General features: G+C 44.9%; 1 protein-coding gene and 1 long non-coding RNA gene across 3 annotated transcripts in view; one reads left to right on the top strand and one right to left on the bottom strand.

Moving 5' to 3' along the window:
• Window positions 1–5,773: 5,773 nt before the first annotated feature.
• LOC143691223 (uncharacterized) lies at window positions 5,774–24,363 on the bottom strand. 2 transcript variants are annotated; one of them, XR_013179407.1, is made up of 4 exons: window positions 23,908–24,363; window positions 20,906–21,059; window positions 19,365–19,625; window positions 5,774–11,556 (listed from the first exon to the last, which is right to left on the bottom strand). It is a non-coding gene; the product is annotated as an uncharacterized LOC143691223 (long non-coding RNA). The 2 variants fall into 2 exon arrangements; XR_013179406.1 differs by lacking the exon at window positions 23,908–24,363 and having other exon boundaries at window positions 20,906–21,212.
• CAMK1D (calcium/calmodulin dependent protein kinase ID) overlaps window positions 23,449–25,672 on the top strand; it is a 388,582-nt gene continuing 386,358 nt past the window's right edge. Inside the window, exon 1 of the mRNA XM_077169413.1 lies at window positions 23,449–23,600. Coding sequence (XP_077025528.1) covers window positions 23,509–23,600 — 92 coding nt within the window. The 5' untranslated portion in view covers window positions 23,449–23,508. The remainder of the gene's footprint in view (window positions 23,601–25,672) is intronic.

Below are 25,672 nucleotides of genomic sequence, written 5' to 3'. Positions count from 1 at the left end.
ATGTTGACTCCTTTGTTTGCTGATGACAGTGAAAAGGATAAAAATGTGTCTACTGCCAAGCCTTGGCACTTCTGTCCCTGCGCATTTCAGAAGGAGTGTGTCTTTCAGAGTTTGAGGTCTGCCATCCTCTCTGGCATAAACAAAATCAAGGAAAGTTGATCCCTAAGTCTCCCACGGGAAAAGCTAAGCTCATTTCCAAAGGAACCAAGGAAGAACTCCATGTCACTGTTGAATCTCAGTGATTAACTTATTATTTCCTTTTGCCAAAACTTTCATTTGACAATTTTTTTTTATTTTTATGAATATTCTATCCCCCACCACCTCAGCTATTTTTACTGAGGAGTGATTTGGAATGGGAAGTTTTGCCTTAAGCCGCAGAAGCTGGGAGCTTTCTGCAGCTTTGTAGAAATTAAAATTAAAACAATTTTGAAATCAGAGCAATTAAGTAACGCAAGAATGCTTTCATTTCATGATCAGAGAGTTAGACGAAAAGGTCATTACTCAAGAAACAGCTACCATGAATGGACTGCCTCAGTGTTAGAGGCTTTAATGTTAACCATTGTCTAATTTCTTTGAAAGGACACAGCAGTGTGGATGCTGCTTTTATGTCCATTTTTCAGATAAGTAAACTGAGGTTGAGAAAGGACACGTGACTTTCCCAAGACCACAAAGCTAGAGAGTGGCTGAAGCAAACCAATGGTGCCTGATTCCAAAACCCATGCTCTTTTTCTTACAGTCTGCTCCTGAATTCTCATTACCAGTAAAAGAAAAGATGGCAATTACTTATAGGAGCTCTCCAACTGCCGTTTTTGAGCATAGGAAAGGCCATGTGGTTTGAGTGTTAATGACACTCAATAAGTATTTATATAGGATGCCAGGACTGTGGGTAAGACAAGAGGGTGACAGAGTATCTGCCTTTTGGAGCTCAGTGAAGAGATCAGCTGTAGGTGCATGCATTCTGGGAGCAAATGCAGTGGAACCATTAATAACTCTGATGGACATTCAGAGGGAAGTGGTGGGGCATGCCTGGCAGAGGACAGAGAGCCTGGACCAGTTCTTCTCCTAGGAGATCAGGAGACCAGGATTTGAAAGCTCCATTTTACCAACAAAGAAGCTGAGACAAAGACCACCTGGATCCAGGGACACTTGTGTGAATGATCATCTAAAGCCGAATTTGATGTACTTCTCTTTCCTGAGCGTACAGGAAGAGTACACCCTGGAGATCTGAGATTGGAAACAAAACTTTTGGCTCCATTTGCCCCCTTGTCCCACCCATTTGTCATTTATCACTTGCAGGGAAGGTAGAGGGAAGGACGAGAGAGCAGGGGGAGAAGAGGGCATTCTGAAACCCTCTGTCCTCTCGGTTTGGTTCTAAAATGAACTGGAGCCTTGCCCTTTGTATGCCAGAGCAAACTCTGCTTCCTGGTGAAATAGCTGTGTGCAGAGGGTCTGGCTGGATCAAATTAAAACGTGGGGTTTGATGGAGGCACAGCAATAACAAGTTCAAGGGTCTTGTCCAAGGAGGGGCATCCACCTAGAAATAGCAGTCAGGGCTCTGGCCTGCCAGTCTCTAACAGAGCTGCCTAGTGCTGGGGTCTGCCTCTAGTTTAACATCCAGATGAGTCACAGATTTATCCGGCAATGAGGGGCTCAGCATCTTTTCATAAGCTGGGTTGAGAGAGAGAGGTTTTTGTTCATGATCTCATTCCCAATCAAAATGTGTCCAGACGCCCAAATATTTGATTTGAGCCTGGTTGCTAAGAGAACTCCCACTGGGCCCCAGCTGCCTGCGGGCAGGAGGGCGGTTTCAGCTTCACTTCAAAATTTCTGCCAATTTATTTTGAAACCAGAAAACCTGGAATCTCGGGCTCTTCAAGGCAACCAAGGGGAGAGGAGAGATCTGAATCAGCCAAGCAGCCAAGTAAAAATCCCCACTGACCTTCTTCCAGGGAGCTGTTGGAGGAGTTAGGCTAGAAATATTACCTTGTGTTTGTTTACTTAATGTGAAATGCGCTAGGCTGGTAATGAAAAAGAAACTGGAGCTTGGTCCCTGGAAATGTGAGTGACTTCTTGTAACAACCTCAGGGATTCCAGAACGCTGCTGCAGTTCTGAGTCATAACTGGGCATTGAAGAATCGGCCAGCTTCAAGAACAGAACCATCCACCCAGCTTCTTGGGTTTTAACTGCCTGGTGAATTAACCCCATCCCAGGGGTTGGCATGAGCAAAACTGTCACTAAGACGTGTGTGAGGGGGGAGTGCACTTGGAGAACTGGGGAAACCTTAGTTCTGGCTTCTCTCTCATTTCTCGAGAGGAGGTAGAGTTGAACATTGAGCTCATATGTTCATTGTTATCCATGAGTGTTACTGCCTTCCTTCTATTCATGGCCAAATAGAACCCCCAAGGCATGACCTCTGTCTTAATTCACCAGGGCTGCTATGACAAACAGCACACAATGGGGTGGCAAGCACAACAAGCATGTATTGGCTCAAAGTTCAACATTAGGATATTGGCAAAGTTGTGCTTTCTCCTGCATCTACAGATGGCATTCTGGTGATGGCCATCCACCATTGCACAGCCATCTCTCACTCTCTCCTTTCTGGCTTTTGACTTTGGGCTTTTAGTGACTGGCTGTGTCTGAATTTCATGCCTTGGTAAGACCTCTGGTCATACCAATGAAGACCCAGCCTGCTTCAATTAGGCTACACCTTTAATAACATTTTTGAAAGGTCCTATTGACATATGGGTTCCCATCTACAGCAACGCAGATTAAGATTTGCACACGCCTTTTGTGGGAGGGGCATGATTTGATCCCCAACAATCTCCAACTCCAGTGCCAGACTTGAACTTTTCCCAGGGTGTCCTATTTGTTTCTAAACTTGACTTTGGTTTTTATCCATACATAAATGTATTTTTGTGAGAAACTAGGTCTTGCTGTGTGTGGGGGTGGGGATGGGGGTTGGGATGAGGGTTGGAATGTAATCCAAGATGTAAAGGTCGTGGCTACCCTTGGTTTCCAACCAAAGTCTGGCCTAGGATTATTTTCCCAGAGGCTGGATAGCCCAATAGGGTGAACTTTCAGATAGTACTGTGTTCCAGGTAGTCTTGGGCACATTTGGAAGCCTTAGTTTCTTCTCTTGTCAAAAGTCATCTTTAAAGAAGTGTTGGCTGGGTTTGAGAAGAGCAGATAATAATGGTAGTTTGGTGCTTGGAGAAAACAACTGGGAATGGAGTGGGTTTGAAATTGATGGAGACATGATGTACAGGTGTCAACTTGGCCAGGTGAGGGTGCCTAGTTGTTCTGTTGCTGTGAGCTTAAATCACCAGCATGTGAATTTCATCTATGGTTGATTACATCTGCAGGTGGCTAAGGTGAGTGCCTTCTGCAATGAGTGGTGTTTAATTTAAAATCTATGGGCTTAAAAGGAGAGATCAGAAGAAAGAGTTCAGAGCCAACATAGACCCAGACATTTGGAGATGCAGAGAGGAAATGCCTAGGGGAAAACCATTCTAAACCAGAAAGGAGAGAAGGCCAGCAGATGTTGCCATGTACCATCTCATGTGACAGAGGAAAGTTAGCTGCCTTTTCCCCAAAGAATGGTACATTTGTAACTAAATAAATCCTTTTTATAAAAGCCAATTCATTTCTGGTATATTGCTATTCTGACAGCTTTAGCAAACTAAACACGTGGGTTAAAAGAGTTGATCGGATCTGGGTTTGGCACAGTGATGGTCACCAATTTGTAAGTAGTTCTGGACTTGCCTTGAGCAGCTCTGATGATGTTCATTTGGAAAGGAAGATAAGAAAGGGGATGTGCACACAATTCCTTGCAACCAGGACTTAGAAAGCTCAGAATGAATAGTTTGAAGGTATCATAGAAGGTCATGGGGAATCACGAGAAGCTACACAACTGGGTCTCCTGGTTTGAGACACCGTCTCCATTTTGCTGACCAGGTGAAGATAACCTCCCAGAATGAAATACAGCTCAATACAGGGAGAATGCCCTCCCATAAAGCCAGATTTTGCTCTTAAAGCTGGGTGCTCAAGGAATCTGCAAGGGATTTAAATTTGTGCTCCCCACCCCCTTGGTTAAATATGCCATGTCTTCCAAAGTACTAATTATTTGTTTCCATAAAGGATGTTTTGATGTCACAGATGCTGCATTTTGATATCATCATGGGTTCCCTCAATCCTGGCTAGGAGAGGCAGCCTCTTATTTGAATACAAATATTCCTGCTAATGAGGAAGGTTGGCAGGGAGAAGAAAAGGGGCCCATCCAAACAAGATAAATGCAGTAGACAGAGGGCCAAAGGCTGGGTGGAGAACTTGAACATTTCAGAGAATATTCAGTCTAAACCCATCTCTAAGTTTTTCAGTAATGATGAATGACAAAGCCTGGGGTAAAAATAAACCTACTTCCAGTGTGGTTCTGGCTACCACATTGGAAACTGCATTTTTAACCTGAGGGAACCAGAGAGATCAGGGAAATTTGCGAGATGTAGAAGCTCGGCCCATCCAGGGAGGAGGAAGTTTGGGTAAAGCTCAGGAGCTAGAGTTTCTGTGGTTGAAGCTCCTCAGTGCTCTTTTTTCTTAGTCCCTGAAAGGCCCTTACTGAGGCTGGTAACTGTAAACATCGTTCCCAAATGTGTTAGTTTATGGTCAGCAATTAAATTGAGGAGAGCACCTCCTTTTTGTCACTGGTGCAGCTAACATCCCAATAATCCCACGGGCTGGTCTACATCCATTTGAAGTGTCAATACCATGGATGCCTCAATTTGTGAACCCCAGAAAAATCAGTTGGACCAAGAATGCTGAGACGTTCTTAACTGAATTTTTGCCCTATCATGGTTTGGGTGGATATTCCCCCTCTGTTAGAAACACTTGGAAGAACCACAGGAGCTCACAGGGAGGCATTGTTGCTTAAAAGAATGTGGCCTTATTTTCATTAACAAAAATTTTTAATGCTTCTTTCGATTTGTTAACACTGGCAGGATGCAATATACCAGTAATGGGTTGTCTTTAACCATGGGGATTTATTAGTTTACAAATTTATAGTTCTAAGGCCATGGAGATGTCCTAATTAAGGCACCAATGGGATGATACCTTTTCTGAAGAAAGGCTGCTGGCACCCGGGGTTCCTCTGTGAGATAGAAGGGCACATTGCCCGTGCCTGCTTGTCCCTCACTCCTGGGTTTCATTGCCTCCAGCTCCTGGTTCCAGTGGTGGCCTCTCTGAACTTCTGTGGGTCTTCTCAGCATCTCTGGGCTTTTCTCTCTAAGTTCTCTCTGGGTGTTTCTGAGCTCTCTGGGCTTTTTCTTTTATCCTCATAAAGGACTGCAGTAAATGATTAAGACCCACTTTGAATTGGGTGGAGCAGATCTCAATCGAAACAACCTAATTAAAAGGTCCCATGCACAATTGGTTTGCACCCATAGGAATGGATTAAAAGAACATGGTGTTTCTGGGGTACAGAACAGCTTCAAATCAGTACAATGTAGAAGCTGTGAGTCATTTGTTTTTATAAAAATATCATATTTCACCTGTAGGTCTTATAGTTTAAATATAAAAATTGCTGTATATATTTATGGGTTTTTTTCTTGGCTTTTTAATTTAATTTTATTATTTTTTAATTTAAAAATAAATATTTTTAAATATTTATTTAAAAATAAATATATATTTGTATATATTTATATAAATGCAGTATAGATTTTTTTTTTTAAGTTTTGATTTAGAGGAGTTAATACCCACAATTCAAATGTTCTTAGGGTATAACATATTGGTAGGATCCAGCTAAATCACTGTGGTTTAGAATCTTGTGCAACTCTAAGATTATTTACATCTAATACAAAATGCAACATCCAGTGGAAGTCTTGTGGGTGGATGTGTTTTGGGTAAGATATTTTTTTCTTTTTAAGCCATTCATTTTATAAACCAGGCAAGAAACAAAGAGCCAGATGTGACAGCTATTTTTTTTTAAGATGTATACTATTAATACCTTATGTTTATCTGCTGCTTTTCTTCCAAGAAGTCAGTCCAAAGTGCTTTGCAGATGCTATCTCATCCATCCCCAGCTGTTCTCCCCATTTGAAGAAAGGTTTGGAAAATGCCTGGAGTCAGGGAGTGTGTTGGATGCCATATCTGACCCTGGTTCTTTTATTCTGCATGACACCTTTCTCTGGTTTGCACTTTGCATTCCGGGTGCCAATAGCGGGATATGGCATAATGCCTTCCCCACTGAATTGTTTTAAAAACCCCTCCCTTGCATCCATGTACTTGTTTCCCTGTAGCCCTAGGGCAAAATCCTGAGCACACACACAGCCTTCACCCTGCAAACTGACAAAACAAATTCCTTATTGGCATGTTTCCTGTGCCAGGGTATTTGCAGAGTTGCTAGTGTTGGGTGTACCCACCCACTCACCAATAACAGGATCCCAGGCTCAGAGCTCTGTTGGGTGAGAGTGAAGATTCAGTATCTCTGTCACGAGGCTGTCAATGAGGCTGTCACGGCCACAGAGATGCTCAAACAGCACATTGCATTCCAGAATCCCAGTTCATTAGAACAGCTTTGGTACATCCTTAGAACTTTAAGCCAGGCTACAAGATTTTTTGATGACTAGTCCCTGAAATCTATTACTAACATTGCAAAATGGGATTGTAGCTAAGAATGATGCCATTTTCTCAAGAACATCAGGTCTGAATTCCTCCCCCAGGTGTACAGTGTTCTGTTGTGTTTGAGGTTGTACTCAACAAGTTTTAGAAAAGCAACCACCAGCTCTTAACTTTCTCTGGGTGGCTTTCTACAGTGGGGTGCGGCTATTTCTTTATCCCTGGTTATCATATTTGATGCAGCACTTACAAAAATTTGATTTTGGGGTCAAAATGAAAGGTCCTTCACAAATAGTCCCTTCCAGTTCTTTCTCATCTCTGCTGTAATCCTTGACACCCATCACAGTCTACCCCAAGGGCACATGGAGCACTTCCTGAACAGATCATCCAGCGCTTCCTGTGGTCCTTGGTGCTGTTTGCCAAAAGTTTCTGGTTCGCCACCTTATGGCCTGTAGTGGGACTGCACTTCCTGGGCCTCCTGAGGTTGGACGGGGCTGTGTTACTAGCTCTATAAGTGGAAGTGATGTGTATCACTGATGTGTATCACTAATTAATTGCTGCCACGAGATCTGGCTTGCTCTCCTTCCATCCTAGTGCCTTGCAAAGTTCAAGACAAACGAGGCCCTCAACCAACTCATGATGGGTAGGGAGTGTGAGAATTTGCAGTGTCCTTAATTTTATAAATGCATTTGTGCATATTCCCAAATGCACCTCCTTGAGTTAATTAGAATAGATGTTTAATTCTAATACAAGCTGTCAAGACTGTGTTTCAGAATCAGTTGTAGAAGAAGCAGATCCAGGTCTGGGAGAAAGTCAGGAAGGTCTCACACTTGTATTATAAGCCACCAACATTTTGGGACTGTGGCCAAACCTAGATTATTTTGGTGGATACCCTCTTCAATTCTGCACCCTTGACACATGCTTTGCCTTGTACTTATAATCTGTCATCCCTTCTTTGCTCATAAATTCTCACTGATCCTTGAAGACCCAGTTTAAAAGTCATCTTTTCTGCGAGGTCTTTTAAGACACCTTCAAAAAGCTGGGCTCTCTTGAACCTGTGTTTCTGCACCCCTCTGTGAAAATATAAATGTGCACTATTTTGTACAAAAATTTTTTCTGATCTGTAGCAATTTTTTCTTGTTTTTTTTTTTTTTTTTTTGCCTGGCCAGGCACTGGGAATTGAACCCAGGTCTCCAGCATGGCCAGAGAGAACTCTGCCTGCTGAGCCATCATGGCCCATCCCTATTTTTTTGTTGTGATTCATCTGCTATTTGTTTTTCCCATTTCTTCACTTTTCTTTTCAATTGGAGGAACTTTGTGCTGGTCTCATCTTGATTTTTTTGCATGTTAAGAAAGGGCCTTAGCCATTTTCTAGGCTAGCTGGAATTCTCCTTCAGTTGTACTTTGGTTTTTTATGACTAAAAGTTGTTGTGAACAAGGGTTCTTCAGTGTTTACTTCTTCCTATAGAGATCTGAAATGACAATGCTAACTCCCTCCTCTCCATCTTGCCTCGATGGCAGACTGCTCTTTCCAAAGGTGGCAATTTTGTATGATTCCTTGTTTAGCTATAGTTTCTCTTGGTGCAGTTGTAGTGCATGCAGTCAACAACTTATGTTAATCATCAATATATAAGAAACATTCTCTGGTAACTCTATTTTTTAAATTAGTTTGAAATAATTTAAACTTACAGGAAAGTTACAAAATAATATAGAAATAATACATAGAACTTCAACATACCCTCCCATCCAGATTTGCTAACTTTAGTGGCTTGGAGTTATGTACCCAGAAAAACATGTTCTTTTACTTAATACATTCCTTAGGTTGTGAACCCTTTTATATAGAACCTTTTTATGAAGTTACTTCAGATAAAGTGTAGCCCAGGATTGGTCTTTTTATTACTGAGAGCCTTATAAAGAAAGTCACACAGTGAGGAAAAAAAAGACACAGAAGTTAAAGTCAATGGAACCTGGAAAACAAGCGAGAGGTCAGGAGAGGTCGCCATTTGGACCAAGGCACATTGGCAGCCAGCCCCAGAATACCAATTTTTGGGAAGAAACCATCACCTTGATGATCCTTTGATTTGGACTTCTCCTAGCCTCAAAACTGGAGCCAATAAATCCCCATTGTCTAAGCTTACTCATTGCCTGGTAATGAGGAAACTAAAACACCAACTATCTAGTAACTCTTTTAACTGTTTCTAAGAACAATATATACAATTAAAGATGCTAAGGATTTTGCAGCATTTGTAGATTGAGGCTTCTAACACTGAAGTTTTCTCACACAACTCGTTTGATGGAAAGGACAACATCACTTTTAATAAGGAGGTTTTTTTTCCCTGAAAGTTTCTTGCTAAGGTTTAAACAAGTTTTTCATTGAGGATGTACCCAATAAAATGTTTTGGCTAATATATTTCTAGACCAAAGAGTTCTTTTCTTAAGTTTCTAAAGACAAACTAATGATATTCTGGATAAGCTTTTCCTTAGATGAAAAAAAAAAAACCCACACTGATTTTGGAGTCCTAAAAATCATCAAGTTTGCATACCATTTTCCCTTCTACAACCTGTATTTTGTAGGCCCAGGCAGGCAAAGTGCTTGTAGCAGATATAGAACTGAAGCCCAGTTTCCTGGATTTGTGGTTCTTTCCACAACCACAGCTTGCCTTCCTGACATTGCTTTAGGCTTGGTAGGGTGGATAAAAACAATACAGACATTTCACATTTAATCTGTGCACTTTATTTAGATGGCATTTTCCATCCATACCATTTGCCCAATCTTGAACTTGGGCACACAATCATGATCTATTGGAAAGAAGAGTAGGTAGCGAAGAGATTGATGGGCATAAAATAGTAACGCTTAAATATGAAAAGTGTCTCTTCCACTAAAATTTACAGGATTTAAGGGAATATAAAGACTAGGACCTGAACTTCTGTCATTTGGAATATGTAGCAGAGCTTTATAGAAAGGAATTGCTGAGGAACAGATGGCTAATTTGTTGGGAATGGCATTTAAGGTGAATGAAGAACTTGACAGCTATCACCTATTCCACCAGGAAAAGAATGCCAGAGGGAGGTAATGGTCAGTTACACTGGAGGACAGTCCAACGCAGAGAACCACATAAACATAATTAGGATGTTTATATGGTGAAGGTTTAACCATCCTTAGGAAATGATGGGTTTTGATTTTGACTGTAACATACAGGATCAAGATCTTGTAGTTTACATGGCATCCACTAAATCAGAAATAATCATAGTAGAGCCAGCCTGAATTTGCCTTTGGTTTTTCCATCTTTTACTCTGGCTCTCTTCTTTTGGGCCTGGCCTGCCCAAGCCATTAAAAATTTGTGCCCTCAAAAAGGAAAATATTGTATGATCTTGTTTATATGAAATACCTAGAAGCAGCAAGGTTACCAGTGACTGGGGGAAAGGAGGAGTTATTGCTTAAGGGGCTGCATTGGTCAGGGTTCTCTAGGGAAACAGAGCCAACAGGAGATATCTGTAATATTGTGAGATATTTTTATAAGAATTGTCCATGTGACTGTGAGTATGGTCAAGTCCAAATTTCATAAGGTTCCCAAGCTGGGAACTCCAATGAAGATTTTTCTGCAGGAGAGGCTGGCTGGCTGAAGTAGATATGGAAATTCTCTCTTCTGACTGCTGAAATCATCACTGCTCCTTTTATATTCCTTGAGTACTGGTGTCAGTGTTGTCTTTTTTTGTTTGTTTGTTTTTTGCATGGGTAGGCTCTGGGAATCAAACCTGGGTCTCCAGCACAGCAGGCGAGAATTCTGCCACTGAGCCACTGTTGCCTACTATCACTACTCCTTTTAAAGCTTTCAACTGATGGGATAAAACTTCTCTCATTGTTGAAGGTATTTGCCTCATTTGATTGTAGATGTAACTAGCCATGGATGCAATCAACTTAGTGATGATTTCAGTGCCTGAAATGTCCTCACAGTAAGAATCAGACCAAACAACTGGACATCATCACCTGGCCAAGTTGATACATGAACTTAACCTTTACTGTCCACCTCTTGTCAACTTGGCACCCACACACATCTCCTTAAACCATGCTTAATCTCTAACTGAAACCAGTAATATTCATATTTTTGCCTATAATACTCAACACTCATGCCTAAAACCAGAAATACATTAACTCTACCCAGATATGGTACCCAGACAAGTCTTTTGGTAATATTCACTCTTAAATGTAATATCCTGTAGCTTAAATCCTATGGCATGAAGTTAATACAACTTATGCCATATGGTAAGGGGATAAGATAGGGAAAAAACAAAGATATTTGTATACACACACACAAACATACTCATAACAAAAAAACAAAGAAGAAATATTCATAACCATTACAGTCCTCATTTCTGTAACTGATCATGTGGTCATAGCTTGTATTTGAGAGTCCTTCTTCCACTACTCAGCAAGCACCTCAGCTGGCCATGGTTCTTTGCCTGGTGGGGTGATCCAAACCTTCATTCCTGAAGTTTCTGGGCCATTGGGTGTCCTGCCTGGATAGAGTCACTATAGTTTTCCATTGACTTCAGTAACAGGGCATGGTAGTACTAAGAGACACCCTAGAGGATCTCCTGTATTCCAGGAAAACTCTTCATTACCTCTATTGCATAGTTGCAGTCCTTTGTCCCCTTGATAGTCATGTTCACTCATCTCAGTCAGTATAATAATCCCCTTCTCTGGCTGTTGATTCAGGGTCATGTGAGGCCCAAAGTGGCCAGGTGGCAGTCTTACCTTCCAGTTCAGTGGAAACACTGTTGTGTCTCCTGGAGAAACCATTCCTCTTTTCAGAACTAGGAAGTGTAGATCAGCAGAGCTTAAGGTTGCAGGGACTGGAAACAATTTTTTTCTAGTGGATCAATACGGGTAATTGTGAGTGGTTCCACTCCCATTTCCACTCCTGGATTCCTGGGTCTGTGAATCTTGGCTATGGGAGAAAAAGCACCATAGAGTGAACGCTTATTCAGAGCATACACGACCTCTTGGAGAACACTGCCCCAGCCCTGCAAGGTATTGTTACCTAGTTGGTGCCATAATTGACTTTTCAAAAGGTCATTCCACCATTTGTCAATCCAGCTGCTTCAGGATGATGGGAACATGGTAAGACCAGAGAATTCCATGAACATGTGCTCATACCCACACTTCATTTGCTGTGACGTGTGTTCCTTGATCAGAAGCTATGCTGTGTAGAATGCCATGATGGTGGATATGGCATTCTATTAGTCTATGGATGGTAGTTTTCGCAGAAGCATTTCATGAAGGGAAGGCAAACCCATATCTAGAATATGTGTTTATTCCAATCAGAACAAATTGCTGCCCTTTCCATGATAGAAGTGGTCCAATGTAATCAACCTACCATGGGTAGCAGGTTGATCACTTCAAGGAATGGTGCCTTATTGGGGACTGTGTGTGGGTGTCTGCTGCTGGCAGACTGGGCACTAAGAAGTGGCTGTAACCAGGTCAGCCTTGGTGAGTGGAAGTCCCTTTTGCTGAGCCCATGCATAACCTCCATCCGTACCACCATGGCCACTTTGCTCATGAGTCCATTGGGCAATGACAGGCGTAGGTGGGGAAAGAGGATGACTAGTATCCACAGAATGGGTTATCTTATTCACTTGATTATTAAAATCTTCCTCTACTGAAGTCCCCCTCTCATGAGCATTCATGAGGGATAAAAATATCTTCACATTTTTTGCCCACTTGGAAAGGTCTGTCCATGTACCACTTCCCCAGACTTCTCTGTCACCAATTTTCCAATCATGTTCCTTCCAAGTCCCTGATTATTCAGTTAAATCATTGGCAACAGACCGTGAATCAGTGTACAAATACACCTCCTGTCAGTTCTCCTTCCAAAAACAGTGAACAAGCAGATGCATTGCTCAAAGTTCTACCCACTTGGAGGATTTCTCTTCACCACTGTACTTCAGGGATGTCTCAGAAAGGGTTGCAGTACTGCAGCTGTCCACTTTTGGGTGGTACCTGTATATTGTGCAAAACCATCTGTAAACCAGGCCCAAGTTTTCTGTTCTTCAGTCTACGGACCATAAGGAACTCCCCAAGAGGCCATAGCTGTGGGCTGGGAAGGAGAAAGTAATGTGGCAGAAGTAGCAACCATGGGCATTTGAGCCACTTCCTCATGTAACTGTGCTGTCAGGATCCACTCAAGCCCCATCTCATATATACTCCTTCCATTTTATGATGGAGTGTTGCTGTGGATTTTGGGTTTTGAGACAACATATTCCTCCACCAAGCACACCCAACCTTGTGGCTTGGTGGGTCAGACAATACCCAGCTCATGAAAGGCAACTCAGGTCTCATGGTAACTTGGTAGCCCATGATTAAGTATTCAGTCTCTGCTAAGGCCCAGTAGCAGCCCAAAAGCTGTTCCTCAAAAGGAGGGGAGTTATTTGCAGAGGATGGTGAGGCTTTGCTTCAGAATCCTAAGGATCTGTGCTGTGATCCTCCTAAAGGATCCTGTCAAAGGCTCCAGGCTCTATATGCACTGAAACTACTATTGGATCTGTAGGATTATATGGCCCAGTGGCAGAGCAGCTTGCACAGCAGCCTGGACCTGTTGCACAGCCTCCTCTTTTTCTGATACCCACTCAAAACTAGCTGCTTTTTTGGCCACTCAGTAAATGAGCTGGAGTAGCACACCCAAAAGAGGAATATGTTGTTTCAAAATCCAAAGAGGCCACTAGGTGTTCTGCCTCTTTTTTGGTCATAGGAAGGTCTGGATGCAACAGCTCATTCTTGACCTCAGAAGAGATATCTCAACATGACTGTACCCCCAGACACCTAGAAATTTCACTGAGGTGGAAGGCCCCTGTATTTTTGTTGGATTTATCTCCCATACTCTGACATGCAAATGTCTTCCCTATAAGTCTAAAGTAGTTGCTACTTCTTGCTCACTAGCTCCAATCAACATGATATACTCAATATAATGGACCAATATGATGTCTTGTAGGAGGGAAAAACAATCAAGGTCCCTGTGGACTAAATTATGACAGGGCTGGAGAGTTGATATACACTGAGGTAGGACCATGAAGGTGTATTGCTGGCCCTACCAACTGAAAGCAAACAGTTTCTGGTGGTCCTTACTAACAGCTATTGAGAAAAATGCATTTGCCAGCTCAACAGCTGCATACTAAGTTCCAGGGGATGCACTCATTTGCTTAAGCAATAATACCACATCTGAAACAGCAGCTATAGTTGGAGTCACTACCTGGTTAAGTCTGCAATAATCCATTGTCATCCTCCAAGACCCTTTTGCTTTCTGCACAGGCCAAATAGGGGAGTTGAATGGGAGAGTGGTGGGAATCCCCACCCTTGCATCCCTCAATTCCTTGATGTGGCACTAATAGCTCTGAAGTTCCTCCAAGAATCTGGTATTGTTTCTAATTTACTATTTTGCAAGTTAGAGGCAGTTCTAGTGGCTTCTACTTGGCCTTTCCTACTGAATAGCCCTCACTCCACAGGTGAGGGAACCAATGTGGGGGTTCTACCAGTTGCTAAGTTTGTCTATTCAAAATATGCATTCTAGAATTGGGAAAATAACTGCAGAATGGATCTGGGGGATCCACTAAATCCACTGTGAGACAGATCTGAACTAAAACTCCATTGATTATCTGACCTCAGCAAGTCCCTACTCTGACTGTTGGACCATAGTCATGTTTTGGGTTCCTGGAATTAATGTCACTTTAGAGTCAGTGTTTAATAATCCCCCAAATGTCTGACCATTTTCTTTTCAGTTGGTCATAGGAAGGTCTGGATGCACAGTTAACCTGGCAAAAGGCTGTGTGTCTTCCTGGGGGAAGCTGGGAGGAAGATTAACTGTAAATTTTTGGCAGTGCAATAGGCTCTTTCCCTAAGGAAACCTGGTTTTCCCCTCATTCAAGGGACTATGGGTCTGTAAACTGTCCCAAGTCTGGGAATTGATTAAGGGGCCATGACTCTCTGTCTTTGTAACTCAAGTTAGACTTTTGTTCACTTGACTCCTCAGCTTATATGGACCAAGTAAGAATTTAATAGACTGCCCAATCTATTTTACTTCTAGGTACCCCATGATCTACCAACCAATGCCACAGGTCACTGTGACTCTGACTCTATGAGTCAGACTATGATGATTGCTGCTTTGAGTCTTCTGTCTATTATGGTAGCCACACACACACACCTTCTCTTTGGTGATATAGTGCTGCCACTTGCCTTCTGCCAACCTGGGATCCAATTGTCCCCACTGTGTTTAAGCATCCCAGTTTGGTGACAGCAGTTCCCACAGTAGTATCTGACCTACAGAGAAGGGCAACCACAGAGCTCTTCAGGGATGATGGAGTTAGTTTGACAAGTCTATTCCTCATGGTCCTGCTGAAGGGTTTGTCTTCTGGACATTCCTAGGGTAGGTGACCAGGTCTTACATGATAAATCTGCTCTAGCATTCCAGTCTCACTAAGCCTTTGGATCCCCTCATCTACATTACACCAGGGCAATTCTGGCATCTCAACCTCAGCCAATGCCAGCCATCTTTTAGCCCATGTTTCAGCCAACCACCCAAACTAACTGTTAGAGCCCTTTCTAGGTTCTGGGAAGATGGTGGAATAGTACAGAGCAAGTTCAGCCCTACTCAAGGAAAAGTTAGAGAAGGGATGGGAAGATGACTGAGATGGCAATTCCAGAGTGTAAGCGATCTAAGAGGGTCTTCTGTACCACATTGGGGGCCCTGGTTGCAAAAGCTGAGGAGCTAAGAAACAGAGAATTGGAGCCTAATGTGGAAGACTGGAGTCTTCAGGAGTGCACAGATGAGGAGACGGGGACTAGGAAGTAAGCCAAGCTGCATTCCTTGAATGCACTACCCTCACCAGCTCAGCCCCATGACCTGCGACTCACCCCACACTCCATGTACCTTCACCCTGTCACCTGCCCACATTCCCTGAGCTCCAAGTGCCCCCACCCTGCCAACCCCTTGTGTGCGTACCCACCCCACACCCCCACTCCAAGTGCCGACCAACCCACCTCTCCTGTGCTCCTCCTGAGCACTACCTCCCCTCCCTGCTCCCTGCAGGCTGTTGCCAGCACATAAAGGCTGCAAGCACTAACCTCCATACCCAGTCTACACCCGCCCCCAACCCATACAGTCACACTGCCCAATTCCTCCCTCACCAGACCTCACTGCACAGGTATATCAGTTTATGGCGCTCCTAGACCTGCACATGCACAAGACCCCCAGTCACACCCCCAGCACTCTGGGAAAGTGCTGACCTGCACAGCTGGGTCACATCTGCTCCAGCCCATGCAGGCATAATGCTGACCCACTGCCATAGCTCTGCACATGCACACAAAAGGCCCCATACCCTAGACCAGCACACACAAGGGCCATATCCCCCAGATCTGTGCACCTGTACAACCACATCCTCCCTGGCCATGTTCACAGGGACCAGCTTAACATCCCCAGCCTGCACCTATACTTGTGCTGCAATGCATCACCATACTGTTGTGCCCTGCCCCATGCCCTGCATTCTGCTACACATCCATCCTGCAAAAACAAGGGTTTAGAATATTGAAGGAAATCAACTTCCAAAGTAAATCAATCAAGATATTTACATGCAGCAAAAGCAACAGAAGATCACTAAGCTTATCACAATGCAGACAGATATAGCCCAGCCTAATGACCAAATTAAAACATGAGAGGAGACACAGACATTGGAACAACTAATCAAAGATGTTCATACAACTCTACTAAATTGGGATGGCTAATGACATAATGGAGATTAAGAAGACACTGGAAGAGCATAAAGAGGAATTTGAAAGAATAAATAGAAAAATAGCAGATATTACAGAGATTAAAGATTCTGTAGAACAAATAAAAAACATACTAGAGAAACACAACAGAAAATTTGAAGAGGCAGAAGAAAGAATAAGTGGCCTAGATGACAGGATAACTGATTTCAAATACTCAAAACAGCAAATGGCAAAAAAGATGGAAAAATTTGAATTGGATCTCAGGGAAATGATGGACAAAACAAAGTGCACAAACATAAGAATCACTGGTATCCCAGAAGGAGAAGAGAGGAGGAAAGGGCTAGGAAGAGTAGTTGAAGATATAATGGTGGAAAACTTCCCAACCTTTATAAAGGACTTAAATGTACAAGTCAAAGAAGCCCAGCAAACTCCAAATAGAATAAATCCAAATAGGCCTTCCCCAAGGCACATACTAATCAGTCTGCCAAATGTTGAAGAGAAGCAGAAAATCCTGGGAGCAGCAAGAGAAAAACAATCTACTACCTACAAGCGAAACCATAAAAGACTGAGTTCAGACTACTCAACTGGCACCATGGAGGTGAGAAGTCAGTGGTGTGATATATTTAAGATTCTGAAAAAGGAAGACTTCCAGCCAGGAATTCTGTATCTAGCCAAACTGTCCTTCAAAACTGAGGGAGAGATTAAAAATTCACAGACAAACAAATCCTGAAAGAATCTGTCAACAAGAGACTGGCCCTACAAGAAATACTAAAGGGAGATCTGCCAGCTAAAAAAAAAGACAGGAGAGGGAAGGCTGGAGGAAGGCACAGAACTGAAGAGTCCCACTAAGGGTAATTTAGAGGATAAAAAGAGAAAGAGGGAAAAGAATATATAGATCTGACAAATAAAATAAAAAAGATAAGATGGTGGATTCAAGAAATGCCTTTTCAGTAATAATTTTGAATGTTAATGGATTAAATTTACCAATTAAAAGATACAGATTGGCAAAATGGGTTAAGGAATATAATCCAGCATATATACTGCTCACAAGAGACTCATCTTAGATACAAGGATACAAATAGATTGAAAGTGAAAGGATAGAAAAAGATTTTCCACTCAAGTTGTAACCAAAAGAAGGCAGGAATAGCTATACTGATATTGGACAAAATAGATTTTAAATGTAAAGACATCATAAGAGACAAAGAAAGACACTATATATAAATTAAAGGGACAATTCTCCAAGAAGAAATAACAATCATAAATGCTTATGTTCCCAATCAAGGAGCTCTAAAGTACATGAGACAGACATTGGCAAAACTGAAAGGAGTGATAGGTGTTTAAACAATAATAGTAGGAGACTTCAATACACCACTATCCTGTATAGATAGAATAACCAGACAGAAGAACAACAAGGAAACAGAGAAGTTAAACAACTTGATAAATGAATTAGTCCTAACTGACATATATAGGTCATTGCACCCCAAAATGGAAGGATATACATTCTTCTCTAGTGCTCATGGAACATTCTCCAGGATAGATCATACGCTGGGGCACAAAACAGATCTTTATAAATTTGAAAACATTGAAATTATTCAAAGCACTTTCTCTGATCACAATGAAATGAAACTGGATATCAATAACTACCAACCAATGAGAACCTTCACAAATATATGGAGAGTAAATAACACAGTCTTAAACAACTAGTGGGTCAAAGAAGAAATTGCTAGAGAAATCAGTAGCTATCTGGAGATGAGTGAAAATGAGAACACAGCATATAGGAACTTATGGGATGTGGCAAAGGCTGTGCTGAGAAGGAAATTTATTGCCCTAAATGCCTATATTAAAAAATAAGAAAGAGCAAAAATCAAGGACTTCACTGCTCACCTGTAGGAACTTGAGAAAGAACAGCAAACTAATCCCAAAGCAAACAGAAGAAAAGAAATAACAAAGATTAAAGCAGAGTTAAATGAATGGGAGAACAAAAGAACAATAGAAAGAATCAATAAAACCAAAGTTGGTTCTTAGGGAAAATTGATGAGCTAGTAGCTAAACTGACAAAGAAAAAAAAAAAAAAAAGAAGAAGATGCAAATAAACAAAATCAGAAATGAGAAGAGGTGCATTACTACAGACCCTGAAGAAATGAAAGAAATCATAGGAGGATACTATGAACAACTACATGCGAACAAACTAGACAAGTTAGATGAAATGGACAAATTCCTGGAAAGACACAAACAAGCTAAACTGACTCAGGAAGAAATGGAAGATCTTAACAAACCAATCATAAGTAAAGAGATTCAATCAGCTATCAAAAATCTTCCTACAAAGAAAAGCCAGATGGCTTCACAGGGGAATTTTACCAAACATTCCAAAAAGAATTAATGCCAATCCTACTCAAATTTTTCTAAAAAATTGAGGAAAAAGGAACTCTACCTAACTCATTTTATGAAGCTAATATCATTTTAATACCCAAACCGGGTAAAGATGCTATAAGAAAGGAAAACTACAGGCCAATCTCCCTAATGAACATAGATGCAAACATTCTCAATAAAGACTAGCAAATTGAATCCAACAACACATTAAAAGAATTATACACCATGACAACACATTAAAAGAATTATACACCATGACCAAGAATGCAAGGATGGTTCAACACAAGAAAATCAATTAATGTATTACCATACATTAACAAATCAAAAGAGAAAAATCACATGATCATTTCCATTGAGGCTGAAAAAGCATTCGACATAATTCAACATCCTTTTCTGATAGAGCCCTTTCTAAGCCCTTGAGCTACTACACTGAATTCAGAATGCCTGCTTAGTGGGCCCATATCAATAAATTCAGCCTGATTCATTTTTATATTCCTTCTCCATTCTCCTTCACCCTTAATATCTGCTTCCACACATATTCCCCTGATTTAGGTCTCTACAAATTGGAAAAATCATGCAGTTCTTTTGGAGTATAGACCACCTCCGCATGGGTAACACTTTGTGCCTCACCTTTTTGTAGTCTGTTGGGACTTTAATCTAACTGTAGATCTGGAAGAAAGAGCCAACTACTTCAGGACATTGCAATGCAGTATCATCTGGTGAAACAGGATTTATCTTCTCAGACAGAGGAACAAGGGCTGTTTCTTCGGGAGAGGTGGTTACTGATTTATTAGGCATAGCAAGTGAGCATTGGATGGTTGATTCTTCAAGGAAACTGGAGGTCAGGTGGCTGGTTACTCAGGGCAGATGGAGGGTGAGTGGCTTGTTATTCTGGTGAAGACACAGCAGAATCTAGGGTTAAAATGTCCCTGTAACCATCATTATCAACCTATATGTCCCTATTCCAATAATCAGGAACCATTTCTTTCCAATCAACACTCTCATTTTAACAACAGACACCCGGCAAGTTTGGGAATTTAGTTTATGTTGTAATTCAGTCACATGAACAATGAGACTTAGGGTCTGTTTTTCACAAATCTCCAGTCTGTGGCTACAAGAAATAAGGTTTTCTTTCAGGGCACAGATAGAAACTTTTACATCCTTCATACAACCCTTATGCTAGAACCTTGAAGCCTGTGAGCTCATCCCTTTCTTACATAACAGTATCCAGCGTGTTTAGGAACAACTAATAAGCATAATACCTTTTAACTCCACAAAATTCAATTAAACTGTTAAAACACTCTCACCCAGAGCCTTGCCTCTTATAAGCATCTGACTAGGCATATCCATTGGTGATATTTTGCCTATCTCTATTGTCAAGATCCCATTTCTCAAGAACCACCTTACTCTTGGTACCAAAGCTATATTTATCCAGGTTCTCTAAGGAAACACAACCTCCTGGAGATATCTGTAAATTCTGTGAGATTTTTTATAAGAATTGTCTTGTGTGACTGTGGGGATGGGCAAGTCCAAATTCTATAAGCAGGCTGCAAGCTGGGAACTCCAGTGGAGGTTTTGATGTATCCTCCAGGAGAAGCTGGATGGCTAAAGCAGAGATGAAAATTCTCCCTTCTGACTGCTGAAATCATCACTTCTCCTTTTAAAGCCTTCAACTGATTGGAAGCCGTCAATTCTCTCATTGTTAAAGGCAATCTTCTGATTTGATTGTAGGTGTAATCAGCCATGGATGCAATCAACCTACTGATTATTTAAATCCAGAAAATATCCTCACAGTCAAGATCAGGCCAAACAACTGGGCACCATACTTCACCACCATAGGGGTACAGAGTTTCAGTGTGACTGGATGAAAAAGTCAGGGTGGTAGATGTTGGTGACCGTAATACAACACTGTGAATGTGATCAACACCACTAAATTGTATAATTGAAAGTAGTTAAAATGGGAAATTCTGCCTTGCATTTGGTATGTTAACTAAAAAGTTAAAAAAAAAAGTTTAGATCCTTTCTTGAGGACCTAGTCCAGCTTTCTATATGCTGACCCATCATCATTCCAGAGAATTGGGAAAAGGAGGCAAAAACTCCCTACAGCATTTCCTCCAGTACAATGGATCTCACATATTTCTTAATTCTATTTCATTTCTTCAATTACTCACCACACACTCATTGAGCAGTGACTCCAGGTTAGTCTCCATGCTAGGGGTTTGTCCTTAAGAGCTTACAGCCAGGTAGGAAAGCCATGCACAGGGCTTTGGGCAATGTTTCCTGTTGCTTTATCTTCACCTGTACAGCTTCTGGAAAACTGGCCCTCTTTGAGAGGGAGGATAAATTGGGGTGAGGAAGAGCATTTGCATTTCTTTGAATCTGGGACGAAAGTCAAGATGGAGGATTATTTTGGTGCGCTCTGGAGGCTAACCCTAATTTAGGCAGCAAAGGCCAAATAGAAAGGACTGGATGAGAGAGGAGGAGTAGGAGATGGGGGTGGGGGAGGGAAGAAGAGAAGGAGAAGCATACACACACACAGTGCTTGTGGTGGGGAGTGCCAGAGTCTGTTGGAAACTTATTTTACTCATGCTTTTGCTCCACTGTTCATATTACCCAAGTTTTGCACAAATAAGAGATAGTTCAGTTTTTCAAATCCATTTCTTATTGAAGGGGGTGCTATCTACCTTGGAGTTTGGTGATGCCTCCTAACTCTGAAAAGGGTTCTTTAGTAATTCTTCCCACCTACGCCCCTTGGAAGCTGGGCTGGTCGATTTAGCTTGTGTTTCCAACCGCCAAGTAATCCCCTATTTATCTCCTCAGCTCAGAGAGCCTTAAGCTCACAACCCTTTGAAAGAGGGAAAGGGCTGGGGAGGCCTATAGGTTCCTGGGGGTCAGGGAAAGGGGCGGAAGGTGGCGCGGGGTCCAGACCGTTCTAGGAAAGCAAGAGGCCAGCATCTGGCCTGTTGTAATCAGACAGAGGGTGCCGGGCAAAGGTTCCTTTTCAGGGAGTAGGGCTTTTTTTTTTCTTTTATAATTTGACAGTGAAATTGGAACAGTCCTGGGAAAGTGGGACAGGTGTCACCAATCAAAAAACAGAGCTGTTTACCCAACTTGGCAGTGGGGCTCTGAGGGGAGGGGCAGTCCGGATACCAAGGAAATGAAATTTTTCTGATCAAGAAGTAGTCCTCGCAGATTGGGGACCAAGGGTCTGGCACGTGGGCAGCCCTCTGACAGGTGGACATTTCGGAGATGGAACGCCTGAGGGAATTCTTTGGGTGCGTTTCTCCAGCCTGTCGGGAAGGACATTTTCGAGGTCCATGCCCCTCAACCTGGCTGTCCCACTAAGCCAGCTGCGTGCCACTCCTAAGAGGGCGGGGGCGGGCAGCCCCTAACGCGCAGACGCTCTCTCGGCATAAAAGTCTCGGTTCCAGCCGAGGCTTCAGAACATCGGGAGCGGAGAGAAAGAAACTGGGAGAAACAGAGGGACAGAGAGCCGGCCGAGGTTCCTGGAAGCCCAGGCGGCACTGACCTGGGAGCCATGGTCCCAAAGGGACTGGAGGCTGGGTCTGGAGCATCCTACGCATTCTCCGCCCCTGGGGCTCCCAGGCCTTCCCCGCGCCTCGGGTCCTCCTCCCTCCAGCCTGTCCATAAATTGAGGCGGGCGCTGACTTTGGTGCAATGCGAATCAGCTCCCGTCCTCCAGTCGGGAGCGGACCGCCGGACTCGGGGGGCTTCGGAGTCGTAGCCCATCCCCGCCTCCACCTCGCCGCCCGCGCCAGCCCCAGCGCGGGAACGCCGAGCCCCGCCCGCGAGCTCTGAGGCCGGCGGGGCTCAGGCTGGGGCGCAGGCTGGGGCGCTGTCAACGGCCCCGCCCTCGGCGTCTGCCTCCCGGCGCACACGCACCATCCTCCCACCGTCCCAGCTCTCTGCAACTGGGCACGCTCGCACACCCCCACGCTCCCGGCAAACGGGGGCACACGCAATCCCCCCTCGCTCTGGGCCCCCCGCCTCGGCGCCCTCAACGGGGAACACACGCATCCTCTCCTCCGCAAGTGGGCGCACAACACCTCCTCCTTCCCTGGCATCGGGGTGCACACGCACTGCCCCCACCCCCTCGGCGCCGGCATCGGGGAGCACACGCACCCTCCCCTGCGAGCGAACACAGAGGCGCCCCCTCCCGCCGCAGAGAAGGACAGCCCTTGGGCCCCGAGACTGTGCAGAATTCATCAAGCTCTCCCAGGCCTGGGGTCCCCGCGCGCCCTGCCCCCGTCCCTGCCCCCCTCACTCCGCCAACCAACACACACCACCGCGGGCCTCCAGGGTCAGCTCGGGGCAGCAGGGCCAGGGCGCTCCCCGGAGCAGGACATCCCCGCGAGCCGCGACGCGCGGGGGTGGGTGCGGGGGAGGCGGGAGGCGGGTACCGGGGCGGAGGGGTGAGGAGGGTAGAGGGAGGAGGGAGGAAAGAAAGTAGCAGAAAGTGAGGCTGGCAGCAGGCGGCCGAGGAGCCGCGGCGCGCGGCGGCGGCAGGAAGTCTGTGCCAGCGCCGAGCCGAAAGCAGAGCCAGGGAGGGACCGCGGCGGCGAGAGCGAAAGAGGAAACTGCAGAGGAGGAAGCGCTGCCGCAGCCCGGCCGCCCGCCCCTCGCGAGCATCCCCGCCCGCTGCCCTCCGCGGCCTGTAGCCCCCCCGGCCGGCGCAGCGGCCCCCTTCCCGCAACCCCTCCCCGGCGCGCCCCTGGCAGCTCTGCCCGCCACCTTCCGCGCCCGCCGCGCTGCCATGGCCCGGGAGAACGGCGAGAGCAGCTCCTCCTGGAAAAAGCAAGCCGAGGACATCAAGAAGATTTTCGAGTTCAAAGAGACCCTCGGGACGTAAGTGGGGGTCGGGCAAGAGGGGTCGAGGGGGAGGGGGTTGGCAGCGGGGTGATAGGCGGCCCTTCTGTCGCCGCCGCAAGGGAGCCTGGCCGCCCGCTGCGTCCCGATGCCCCGCTCCGGCTTTGCGGGGCCCTTCTGTGCCGGTCTGCTCCTCCGGGGGCACCGCTCGGGGCCGGGCACCTAAGGACTTTGGCGACTCTGCGCTGCCGCTGTCCCCGCTGCCCGCTCGCCTCCTTCTTCCCCACGCGCGCCACGGACCGAGCGTGGTGGCGATTCGATTTCCTGGATGTGTGCGTTCACTCACCGAGCGGATGGGCGCGCCGTGGCCACAGGAGACGCGGTCCTCTGAACCCCGGATCGCGATCATTGCGGTGTCTGCCCTTCCATCTCGTGTTTCTGCGGATTGGACCGCTCCCGGACTGGGTGCCGGAAAGACTCGGGTGGCCACGCGGGGCTCTGGGAGCGCGTGCGGGGCAGATGCTCGCCTAGCGCGTGTGCGTTCCGCCCGGGAGCGATTGCCCTGTTAGGGCGGGTGAGCGGTGCTCACCCGGCCGGGCTTGGCTGGGTGCTGCCGGCTGCCTCGTGGGAAGGCAGAGATAACGAGTCGGTGGCGTGAACGCTCCAGGCAGGTGCTGCTCAGTCCCGCTGTTGGTCCCTTCCGGCCCGGGAGTTGGTTTTTGTTTGTTTTGGTTTGGAGCACCCCGGAATCGGTGGGGAGGCTCCTCAAAGTCAGAGAGGATCAGGCGTTGCTGGGTGGGTCTGAAGTTCCTCTTGTCTGGTGCGTGATCAGTATGGGTTGTTGGTCAGCATCTGTCTGTATATATCTATATATATTATATATATTTTCCACACTCACGTGCACTATATGAACAGAACGTCTTGCAGGGGGATTCATGGAGATCTTGGTTAGGCTGGCAAGAAAAAGAAGAGGTGTTTCCTGGGGTGAATCAGTGCATAGTTGGGAGCTTGTCCTTTTTCTTCCTTCCTTTTTCAGTTTTTGTTTGTTTTTGCAGTACCATGTTTTCAAATCCAGTTTGTTTCTGTCCCCCTACTCAGGCAGGGCCTGCTGCAGTTATTCAGTCACTGTCCCTAACCCCTACCCCGTCTGCAGTGGCCCCTCCAGAACAAACTTGCAAAGGGCACCTGAGCTTGACCAGCCTTCCATGGGATTCCCAGGAAAGCCTGGAGCTGAAGCTAGAACAGCATCTCCCTCCTGCTGCCCAGCTGCTGTTGGCCTTACTGGAGGGCACCTGTGGGTATGGACTATCTATCTGTGTCCAGTTGAAAGCATAAGGGTATAGGGCATTTTAATTATGAGGGGTTTGGGGCTGCCTCTCAGTATAGCCAGCTAATGGGTTAGTTTTGGTCAAAACTTTGTTTATTTGGGCTTGTGGCTGTGACTTTCTGATAGATGCTCAGGTCCCTGGGAAGCAGAAGTGAGGGGTGGGACGAGGTGGCTGTTGCTGTGGGGGGCTGGTGGGGTGGGGCTGGGTGCAGTGCAGTGGCATGTGTCTGCCTCGCCTGTTGCTGCCTTCTCCCCTCCCATGGGTGCCCTGGCCTGCAGTGTCCCCTAACTGACTCCCACTCCATAGGAGAGCCCTGCAGCTGCACCTCTGCAGTGGCCCACGCTGCTGTAGCTCATAGAGCTGTGGCTTCCTTGCAGTGCTGCCGTTTGGGGGATGATTGCTGGTGATTTCCATCCCTGGGAAGGCTGGGGATTTGCCTTCTGGTGCCCAAGACACCGCAGAGCTCTGGCAGAGTGGCTTCTTGGACTCTGGCCACCGTCTACACCAGCTTTGGGTATGAGTCCCATTGGGGTCCCAGAGCTTTGCCCCTGCTTTGAAAAGAAAGTTCTCATTGAGAGGTGGACGTTACTGCAGAGGTTCTAAAACAGTGGTTCCAAATCATACTATGATTATTTTGACTCAATGACAATGTAATAGTGATGGAACTCACTGTTGATGTTATTACATGAATATCAAGCCCCAGGCATTATTCTAAGTACCTTGCATGTATTAACTCATTTAATGTATATTATCCCAAATTTTCAGATCCAGAAAGCTGAGTAA

Source organism: Tamandua tetradactyla, chromosome 7 (assembly GCF_023851605.1).
Source record: "Tamandua tetradactyla isolate mTamTet1 chromosome 7, mTamTet1.pri, whole genome shotgun sequence".
Taxonomy (NCBI): domain Eukaryota; kingdom Metazoa; phylum Chordata; class Mammalia; order Pilosa; family Myrmecophagidae; genus Tamandua; species Tamandua tetradactyla.
The sequence above is the reverse complement of the archived record's forward strand: the minus strand, read 5'-3'. Positions and strand labels throughout refer to the sequence as shown.